The sequence below is a fragment of the Lytechinus pictus genome, chromosome 5 (assembly GCF_037042905.1).
Source record: "Lytechinus pictus isolate F3 Inbred chromosome 5, Lp3.0, whole genome shotgun sequence".
Lineage (NCBI taxonomy): Eukaryota > Metazoa > Echinodermata > Echinoidea > Temnopleuroida > Toxopneustidae > Lytechinus > Lytechinus pictus.
This window is the reverse complement of record NC_087249.1, coordinates 9,936,286-9,948,116: the sequence shown is the minus strand read 5'-3', so window position 1 is coordinate 9,948,116 and position 11,831 is coordinate 9,936,286. Positions and strand designations below refer to the sequence as shown.

Below are 11,831 nucleotides of genomic sequence, written 5' to 3'. Positions count from 1 at the left end.
CCCATGACTCAACTAATCGATCCTTAAAGACATCAGTTACGAATTCCTTTTAAAAAAGTTTTTGCAAGTAAGACTAAGGAAAATTTCTTCTCATGCCTTAGTTGAGTGATTTCTTCGTTACTGGACATCTTGTAAGCTATGTTAATAAATGCAATGATGAAAAGGTTGCTATTCCTCACCGACTGATTACTTTTCATTAACCTCATCTATTTTTACCAAAACTTGGGGTGGGATCTGTACCCTTTGATGTTCAATTTGATTTACTCAGTGTTACGATACAAGACCAATGCAACAGATAATTAATATACAAAAACAAATAATGTAGATAATAAAGTTAAAATGTTCTGTGTTTCTTTCATTATCAGAATAAAATAAAACAAAACAACGAATTTTCTTACATGTCCATCAGTAGGCAACTTGAGGAGACGGTTCTGAAATTATTCTGATCAAACTGTAGGCCTATATCCAAATGGGCTGGGTAAAACTTCTGAAGTCCACAATGCTGGCGATGATGAAAGCGATGTTGATACAGGGGCCGCGGAACGGTTTTCAAAGTGGGGGGGCTGACCATGCAAAAAATCACAATCGTATGGTCATTTTTACGTTTTTGTACATGGTTTTGGAAAAAAGTGGGGGGGGGGGCTGAAGCCCCCCCCCCCCCCGCTTCCGCGGCCCCTGTGATATGCGATGTGTCATCACAGTCACTGTACTGAGCTAAAATGTCCGTGAAGACAAAGTTGATGATGATAAACAGTCGATTTCAGAAATCCATGAGTTGGAAAATGTTTTCTAGAATAGGTTGATGATCTTGATGAGAACTGAGAATTCCTCTCTTAAAATAGTTGCAAACAGTTCATTGGTGACATGAAAATAATTCCACAGATGTTAATGGTGAATTCCACATATAAATAAACTCTAGACGAAGATAAACTCTGGGCTCTGAAAATCTAAGTTCTGATATGCAAGGATCTCCCAGCCTTTTCTCAATTTCTAATTTTCCAGAAACTATTAGTTTTTTGTCTCACCTGCATAGCAGAGCGAGACTATAGGCGCCGCTTTTCCGACGGCGGCGGCGACGGCGGCGGCGGCGGCGGCGTCAACACCAAATCTTAACCTGAGGTTAAGTTTTTGAAATGACAGCATAACTTAGAAAGTATATGGACCTAGTTCATGAAACTTGGCCATAAGGTTAATCAAGTATTACTGAACATCCTGCATGAGTTTCATGTCACATGACCAAGGTCAAAGGTCATTTAGGGTCAATGAACTTAGACCATGTTGGGGGAATCAACATCAAAATCTTAACCTAAGGTTAAGTTTTTGAAATGTCATCATAACTTAGAAAATATATGGACCTAGTTCATGAAACTTATACATAAGGTTAATCAAGTATCACTGAACATCCTGCATGAGTTTCACGTCACATGACTAAGGTCAAAGGTCATTTAGGGTCAATGAACTTTGGCCGAATTGGGGGTATCTGTTGAATTACCATCATAACTTTGAAAGTTTATGGATCTGATTCATGAAACTTGGACATAATAGTAATCAAGTATTACTGAACATCCTGTGCAAGTTTCAGGTCACATGATCAAGGTCAAAGGTCATTTAGGGTCAATGAACTTTGGCCAAATTGGGGTATTTGTTGAATTACAGCCATAAATTTGAAAGTGTGTTGGTCTAGTTCATAAAACTTGGACATAATAGTAATCAAGTATCACTGAACATCCTGTGCGAGTTTCAGGTCACATGATCAAGGTCAAAGGTCATGTAAGGTCAAAGAACTTTGGCCACGTTGGGGGTATTTGTTGAATTGCCATCATATCTCTATAAGTGTATTGGTCTAGTTCATAAAACGTGGAAATAAGAGTAACCAAGTATCACTGAACATCTTGTGCGAGTTATAGTAGTTTTCAAAATCAGCACTGCTGCTATATTGAATCGCGTGATGCAGGTGAGACGGCCAGAGGCATTCCACTTGTTTCTATGAAAAGAACATGCTGCTTCTTTCTTGAGCAGTCCAATTTTAAATGAATCTAGACGGACCATGAATGACCCCAGTGAAATTAACGCATGTAAACACATTCCTTCTCTTTTGTCTACTAAGATTACCACTGCCAGCCATCAGATTTTACAAGTTCATTGTTCATTTCAAAACACTGAGAATTCCACCGCCTCATTAAATATGCTAAAGAGTCAGGGTTAGCCGTCATTCACTTCGTGTGCGAGATTATTAGTCATTATACATAAACTAAGAGTAGGCCTATACTTATCACTTCATACCACTCAATGGTATTTTAAAGAGATTAAAAACGTGTCACCAACTTTCTTTGACAATCTAGAACCAGGGGCGGAGCCAGGGTATGATGATAATGGGGGGGGGCGATTTAACGGTGAAACAATTTTATTTTTGTTTTGAATGCTATGGGTTAGTTAGTTAGAAGTCTCATATATCACTTTCTGGTACACACATATTATTCTCTCTCATTTTTTCTATAATTTTTTTTCACCAGGCGGAAAATCATGTTGGCGGTCGCCCCTGCTCCTTCATGGGGGCTGCCTCTGTCTAAAACTGATCTAAAGTTGTATGATTTTCATCTGAAATTTGCAACTACAATTTTGAAGGAGAATTTCATTCTGATTACAAGTAATAGATCATTTCTAATCTCAGAATATAATATATATTTTTTCTTTTGTTGTTTGTTTCCTCAAGATCCCGGTAGCGAGGAAATGAATCTGTCGGGTATTTTCGTTTGTCTCATCCTCAGTATCTTCCTCGTCATCGTAATCGTACTCATTGTAATGGGAGTGCTTCAGCTGCGCAACAATTCACCCAAGTCCGTCAATTTTGCATAGATGACGAAGCGGTAGTGGCCGGCACAACCACTGCATGCCATTATTTGTTTTATTTCTACGATATATATATATATATATATATATATATATATATATATATATATATATATATATATATATATATACATATATATATTTGGTTCTTAGTCTATGTCCTCTCACCTGGTTAGCACACTTTTTATTTTAGTGGAGACTTCCCCTGCTTAAAAATCGCCTTCCGTTAAGAGCCTCACTCAGGCTTAATTTTGTTAAACACAACTTTTGAATATGACTATGCCCCTCTCCATACCTGTCATCTATGTTATTTAATCATTTAATACAAAATAATCGACTATATCTTAAGGCCACTTTATTATCATATACTGCCAGAGCAATTATACCATCCTTATTTAAATTTGAAAGAGGGAAATGCTTGTGTTTATGTACCCCGAAACAAATAATATGATAACTTAATAATAGAACCTAGTAGAGGAAGCATGAAAAATGGGAGCTGAGAGAAATAAATTTGGGGATAGTAGGCCCTATCAAATGTCGGTTTCATTTCCTTATCTGAAAAGGCCTATAAATCATTATCAAAACCAGACCTTTCACTAATCATATGATATAGAAATTTGAGTATATATCCCTGGGTTAATGGAGAGACGGGTAAATGCTCAAGGTGTGTAATTATTCATAACTTCATTGCACATTAGAGGGATTTTTTTCCTTCGATATTTGCTCTCTATTATTTGAGCTTTGTGTTCGCATGAAGAAAAAATATTTTTAAATTTCAAAGGGTACTCCCTACCCCTTCCACCGTTACGCCCCTACAACAAAGGTATTGTAAATTTAGATATAATTATAATGTAGTCTTAGGCCTGGTTTCTTTCATTTGTTATCTTTAAAAATTGTGATAGACTTCTCATCTCTATGATGAGAACAAGTTTATTTTTGTAGTCGCTTATTCTCTTTATTGTGATTTTTTTAGCTCGTCTCCGTCTCAATTATTGTATATAGCTTTGTTAATTAGTATTGAAACTACGTTTAGGGGCTTGCCTTTTATACAAGCATTGCTTTTCTTGGCAAGTTCACTTAATTCATCTCTACATTTGTTATGAAATGTCATTGAACTGTCTATATTGTTTTGAATATGTACTATTACTTCAATTATATTTTGTTTGTTTTTTGTTGAACGGAAATAAATAAATCGAATCTATGATAATTGAAACCGTTTGAAGCTTAATAATTGACAGATTTCAATTGGTACTGAATGTTTCCAGTATAACCACAATCGTATTTAGCGTTGCAAGTTGGCATGGTAAGCAAGAACTTTTCTGGCTTGCATAACCTTTTATCACTTTGAAGAGTATGTCCAGCCTTATCACGCAAACTGGCAATATTAAATTTTCATAACCTTAAGTTCCTAATCAGCTCTTGTATATATTCATCAATCAAATGTGTTCATGAAAAGTGACTGTACTCTAGTGGTACGTTTGCAAAGTAAATCTTTAAATTTGAATAGTTTAGTGATCTCATTTCAGATTTTGTATTACACATACACAATATAACATGTACTGAATACGTGAATGGTATTTCGTATATGGAAGTAAAACTATTTGTATCTCGGTATTTCATGAATGCGAATGTTACTTGATGTTATGAGAAAATTACCGAAATAGATAAATTATATTAACACAAAATAACATGATTATACGATATTTTAAAAAATATGGATTGATGACCTGTGGATCGATTAGTTTGTTCAACTGAATAATATATATAAATGAAAAGGATAGAATGTGTAGATAATGTTCATACATGATGTGACATGATATAAGTATCTGCAGAAGTAAATCAAGTTCATGTTCTCAAAATACATTGATATAAATTGACATTTTGACCCACATTTGGATTTTCACTGTCATGCACTTTCAGATTTTTTTTTCGCGAGTTCATTTGGCTACAGAATTGGGAAACCATGATTTAAATTCACAATAATCAAACTAAGTGAATATGTCACTGTTAGATTAGAGGAAAAAACTCTTTAGATTAGGAAAATCAATAGACCAGTTTTCAATTTCATATATTTTAGAATAAACGTTCTTTTTGCAAACATTTATTTAGATTTGGTTCAGAGTTTATTGTCACCCACTGCAGAACGTTAGGTTTATAAACTTTCCTATAGGTCTCAAAGAAAGAAAAAAAAACACCCATTAAAATTCATAACTTATACATAATATCATGAATATTATTAGTCTTGCCAAAATGATATCAATATCATCAAAATCATTATTATATTCAAATTATTGCACTTTCAAATCTACTGTTAATTCAACTTAATTTCTTGAAGAATGAATTCCTATGTAATTGAATTAAGAAATATTAGTAAGAGTTGCTACATTTACAATTTTCTTATGGTGAGCACTAGATATGAGGTATCGTATCAAGTGTGATATAAAATGGTCCTAAATTTATATACATAAAAAATCCCCTAATATTTTAGGTTCATGTAAGCAAATCTCTGGGTTAAAGTGATGAGCTTGGACTTTTGCATTGAACTACTGAATACATACTCTTTTTGGGGGGAGGGAGGGGACTTGTCAAAACATTTTTTGCAAAATGGCTTCTGTTTTGGAAAATCCTGGATCTGCCCCTACATCAAAATATATAATATAAATTTAATACAGTTTCTTAGTTTTATGACGTCACATGCGAGCAGCTACGACATTCCTTATAGGCAAATTTCCATAGAAATTTTATCTATGCACTAAATATATCATCAGAAAAATTATTCCGTAGGTCAAATATATTTTCAGTTAAAATGATCCATTAAAAAATGGGAAGTTATATCGCATGACATATGGGGAAAGCTGCTGGCAAGTGACATCACAAAATTAAAAAAATCAAACAAAACAATTAAATCTGTATTACTTTTCAAATGCCCATCAGAACTTTATCAGAATGTTCTTCCACTTGTTTATATTACCCATGCAACTTGACGTCAGATGAATCTTGCCTTTTAAAGGAGTGTATCAGTGAAAGCTCTAAATAGTTGAAAAGCGAGCAACAACTCCAAAACACAAACTTTAATTGTCCAACTACTATTGGAGCCTAACAACTTGATAAATAGTACGCCTGTTGAGTTCATTTCATTGTATATTTTTTTTAAACCTCACCCATTTGCATTCTCACTTTCTCCCTACAATAATGAAATTTGTTTGAAAATTTTGAATAGAATAGAACTATACTTTATGAATGTAGCTCTCACCGATAAACAACTATCAAGATACGTTTCATATCGACACATTTGTTGTTATTGTCATGAATCCATATGGAAGTATCCTACTAGACTTAAAATTGCTGTTTTCACGAATCAAGAATAAGTCCCTTTGAAATAAAATCAAAATGACAAATTTATTCAGTTACTATACAATCTTAGATATGAATATCATGCTACTCTACAGTTTGAAAGTTTATTCAGAATACCAAAAAGAAAAAGAAATATAGGAAAGCCTTCAAAACAATATTACAGATTTTACAAGGACCATTTTGCCCATCTCGAGAAAATGCATAATCCCTTCGAGACCATCATATTAAAGGTTCTACAAAAAGGGAACACGGGCAAAACCAGGGCTCATGTAAATTATTTTTCTCACCAGCATTCTATATACATACTTCGAACATGTTGCAGTTGCTATAAACATGACTCGGTAGCTATAAAACCTTAATAGTGCATTTTCGCAATTACTACGCAGACGCTTTCTGTAACGTAGAGAATCTATTGTCAAAAGCCCTTCATACCAGAGCAGTCTTTGTCGAAAAATTGTAACAGCAGTGTCGTCCTGGACTCTGGACAAACGACATATTTGCAATTTTTCGTCCGGTCCGAATCTTTAGATGATCTGCTGTCCCGGTCAACCAACTTTAGACAAAAACCTCTCACCTCTCCATTGTGATTTTCAAAGGAATTGGTGCGTTGTAGAAAGCGTCTGCGTATAGTGCTTACGAAAATACGCTAATTATAAAAGCTAAACAGACACTGCTCTGAACTCCTCTTCCCGTTCATACCGGCCACTTTAACCACAACCAGTATTAAAAGATTCTTAGCATACCGACACTTGGAATAATGCTGTGATCTACGCAGATGAAAAGGGAGCTGTCGTGTAATTAGGATTATCAATACCGGGATCTTTAGTCAAATCTACTGGATTTACTGGAGTGGGGTTGGTCCCGCCATTTTTGTACGACATTGCTGCTGGGTAAGAATCCGACTTCTGTGCTGTCTTGCGGTAGTGGAGGACGCCCATGGCTACTAGAACGATTACTGCCACACCGAGCAGGATGCCAAGAATGATGGCTACTGTGGTAGTTGTATCTGATATTGGCTGACCTGTAAGTTTTATGATAATTTGAGGGGGAAAAATCTAATTATGTTTTCATTCAGTAGCGGACCGTGACCCGGAGGAGACAAAGCATTGGAGGGGCACAGCATTGTTCACAAACAATACAGTGCCCCTCCAATGCTTTGTTTCCTCCAGGTCACGGTCCGCCACTGTTTTCATTAATACATTTATTTCCAAATCAGATAAATGACATTTTACATATGGTGTTCATCATCTTCGTGTTCATAATGAATAGTTTCAGAATTTGTATAATCGAAAGAAAAATGAATAAGAATGTTTTAAAAGCTACAGAAAAAAAAGTGGACTGGACGTGTAAATCATTCGAATCCTCTTAATTGTGAATAATAGCTATGGGAAAGAAAATTAGAAAGATAAAGAATCACCAGAATGATCATTAATGAAAATATTTAGAATAATCAAACACTTACCAGACTCACAAACACCGAAAACAAAGAAGGTGTTATCAAGGACAGCTAGCCCCGCAGTCATGTTGTCTTCTACGGTAGCTTCAAAGTAAACCTACATAAATGAAATATTCAAAAGCCAGGTGACATCGTAAGCAAACTCAACTACCTGTGACTTGTTATGTTTTCCAACAGAATATGCACCTACACACTCCTACACAGCAAAACTGTGGTGTTAATCAGTGTACATAGATAGGAACACATCGGTCATTTTTTTTCGGTGTTATATTTACAGTGTTTGTTCAACACCCAACATAATACAGCACCTTTGTTGTTACTTTAATACTCCTTTGTGTTACGTTCAATCTCTAGGGTGTAATTTTAACACCTCAGGGTGTGGTCTTGTAGAAACGCCAACTGGTGTCAGTTTTAACACCCCAGTTTTTGCGTGGGGTTGTGTTGTGTTCGGTGGTGCGTGAGTGTGGTCGTCTGTTAGAAACATGCCTTCATTTTTCTTGATAATATAGAATTTTGTAACTACTACTCAGACGCTTTCCGGAACGCAGAGAACCGTTTATCCTCATGAAGAAGCAGTCTTTGTCGAATATCGGTGCATCAAAACAGCGGTATCGTCCGTGACTCTGGACAAACGACATATTCGCATTTTTTCGTCGGCTCAGAATTTTACGAAAATCAGCTATCCTGGTTCACCAATTTTCGACAAAGACCTCTCACCTGTCAATTTTGGACGGGCGTTTTCAATAGATTTACTATGTTGCATAATCTATACCCGTTGCAATTGCAAAATCTAGCTAACACGTCCCCTCCCTTACCTTATATATGTTGGGATGCTCGGCTATGGGTATGTTATACTCGACATACGTCATCTCTGCTGGCTGATTGTACGACAAGAGTTGCTGGCGGGATCCATCTTGTGAAACCCTGATAAAACTTATACTCATGCCTTTTTCCAGTTTATAAAAAAAAGAAAAGCAGTGGTCATTATTCGTTGGTGACATGGTCTCTGACTGTAGTACAGCCTTGGATCCCGCTGTCTTATTGAAGCCATCGACGTAGACGAATGACCCATATCCTGTAAAAAAAACAATAACCAAGCAATACAGATATTTATTAGGTCAGGTGACATGGAAGGTAATGCCATCAAGAGATTGCTCATAAAGAGTTACAATTGACCTGTCCAACCACAACTATGGAAAGCCAGCAACGTCAACATCTAAAATGAATATTTATATTTTTGTTCGAAATATATTATTCTAGATATAATGTATATTCATAATATCTTTTTTCTTGAAAATTCAGTGTGCTTCTCTTTGCTTACAAAGGATCTTGTACAAATTTCCTGTAGAAAAAAAAATTATGGCACTGATGGATTTCCATATTATTGAGGTTGATTGGATCAACCGTGACTCTTGTTAGACGAAGCCCAGGTTTGCATGTCTAAAAACAAACTAGCACATCAATGATGTGGAGCTCTTCCGGCATCTCGCAACAAAATCTAACAAAATTTTTAATTTCAGCCCAGTTGACGCTGTAGTGAATTATATGGGTGACATAAATTGAAGAAAGATAATTGAAATTGGTGAAGAAATGAGAAGCAATTTTTGTGATTTACGAATAAATTTCGTGAAATTTGGTGAACCTCATGCAGCTCTACCAGATGGAAGAAAAAAAATCATAATCGGTCAACAAATAAAGAATAAGAGGCATTTTCTGTGATTTATAAATAAATTTCGCATAAATTAGCATAAATAATTTTCAACACAAAATTTCAAAATTCAGTATAGAAATTTTGTGTACCTCATGAAGCTCTACCAGATCGAAGAAAAAAAATAAAAATCGGTCAACAAACAAAGAAAAAGAAGCATTTTATGTGAATTTTGGAAAATACGCATAAAGTAGTTTTGCATGAATTAGCATAAACATTTTCTACTCAAAATTTCACAATTGTGTGTAAAAGTTTGGTGAACCTAGCTCATAAAGCTCTACCAGATGGAATCAAAAATTTTCAATATCGATCAACAAATAAAGGAGGGGAAACATTTTTTGTGAATTTCGATAAATGCGCACAAATTAGCATATTTAATGAGTTTCAAAATTCTGTGTAGAATTTTGAATCCTTCACCTAGTGCTGTCATATAAAGCAAACAGAATTGAAATCGGACTTGAAATGACGAAGAAGAAGCATTTTAAAATTGTGGACGGACGACAGACGACAGACGCCAAGCCACAATGTCATCCGGCACTTTGGGCCGGATGAGCTAAAAAAAACTAAAAAACCTGTTGTCACATAAATAAACTTTCACTGGAGCAAAACCGAAGCTCTTTGTTTTGGTGTACTATATGCCGATACAACATGTGACGGTTGTAACCACACTTAATGTTAGAACGTTTCGTCTTCATACACTAAAAAAAACCACTCCACAAATCAGAAGCAAATGCTCCAGGAATATGCTTGAGTTTTTCATGACATAAAAAAATTGGATATTGCACACGTAGCGATAGATCTAACCACCGCCCCCTTCCTATCCCCAAGGTAGCGAGCTTGTTCAGCATGATAGACAACATCTCATTGAGTTATTCTGCTGGCGTTATCAAGTATCCAACGAGTATGCCAAATATTCATTTAGTAACTTCAGCTTACTCCTCATTTAATCCATATTTTATTGTTCGAAATAGACATGAAATACTCCGAAAATTTGCTTTGCCCAATTGATCGTGGGCCCGGCAGCCGCTGTGCAGCGCCAGATCGACGAGGCTCTATCCCTTTAATCGTTGAACGCCAAACAGGGTAGCAGCAACTCCCATCTTTTAACGTCTTTTGGTCTGACGCGGCCGGGGTTTGAACCCCCGACCTCCCGGTTGTGAGACGGACGCTCTACCAACTGAGCCAACACACCGGTACAATGTATCAAACAATTAAATACACACACGTTGACACCCCCACACACCCTCACACATAATGACACACACACCCTCAAATCTTCACATGACCCAATAGCCTACCCGATGACAGATATTGTTCCCCATTCTTTTATCACCCTCTGAAGGTTTATAAAATAAGGATTAACTCTATGGTTTGACAACCAATCGCAGATTATGGTAACTGTTCAACGACAAAGCAATAGCACAGGGGATCGAACCCCGTTTTTTATGCCTCCAGTCAAGCACCCTAGACCACTCGACCACGACGCGTTCACTTATTTTATCACGTGCAAGTTGACTTTTATTGCCAATAGTATTTGATTCAAAAGAAAAAAAGCGATGTGAGATCAAATACCTTGCTCATGGGTAGTATTGCAGGACTTCCGACCTTCATGTCTCTATTCAAGAGCTAGACCACTCGACCACGGCGCCACACATCCACACACACGCACACACTTTCCCTCTCACGCATATACACACATTCGAACACCCTTTTAAACATACGTACCCACACCACTGAACTAGAAATACGTATTCTAGTTCAGTGACCCACACCCATTCATACGCACGAACGTATGCGCACACCCTCGCACCGTAACATATATACAGCACACACAGCGGCGTAACAGGGGTCGGTGGCCAGGGGGGGGGGGGGGGCAAGAGCCAAAAATTTCCTGGTCATATCATGGAACAGGCAATATGGCGTCATAAGGCAAAAAATTTGAGGGGGCGATATGGCGTATCGGGCAAATATATAGGCGAGCGAGCACAAAATTTTGACATTTTATTGCAAAAAACCAATTTTGTGATAGATTTTGACATAATGTTAAAAGATGATATCATATTTCACCCTCCTCCCTTTCCTTTTTTCTCTCTTTTTTGTACGCCACGGTGAACAGGATTTTTGTTATGATTGTGAGCATCAGGGCGAAGCTCTATATGCTCGAGGGGGCCGAGTATGGCGCTTGTGGCAAGAAGTAGCTTAATATAGGTCCCGAGCGAGCGAAGCGAGCGAGATAAAAAAAATCACCTTTTCATGAGAATCTAACATGAAGATAGATTTTAACGTGATATTCAGAAAATATAATACACTTTCCTTTCTTTCCTCATTTTTTTTTATTGGTTGTAGAACTTTTAGGGGCCATGGTCCAAACTAATCATATAACAGTGCTTTATGGGTGGGGTCCAAGGCAGAGCCCCGGAACCTCTTGATATCAAAGCCATTTTAAACCTTACAGATGGCCAC

General features: G+C 36.7%; 1 protein-coding gene across 1 annotated transcript in view; it reads right to left on the bottom strand.

Moving 5' to 3' along the window:
- Positions 1 to 3,185: 3,185 nt before the first annotated feature.
- Positions 3,186 to 11,831, bottom strand: part of LOC129262449 (MAM and LDL-receptor class A domain-containing protein 1-like) — a 41,308-nt gene continuing 32,662 nt past the window's right edge. Inside the window, exons 17-19 of the mRNA XM_054900572.2 lie at positions 8,476 to 8,735; positions 7,667 to 7,757; positions 3,186 to 7,225 (exon numbers count right to left, since the gene is read on the bottom strand). Coding sequence (XP_054756547.2) covers positions 6,972 to 7,225; positions 7,667 to 7,757; positions 8,476 to 8,735 — 605 coding nt within the window. The 3' untranslated portion in view covers positions 3,186 to 6,971. The remainder of the gene's footprint in view (positions 7,226 to 7,666; positions 7,758 to 8,475; positions 8,736 to 11,831) is intronic.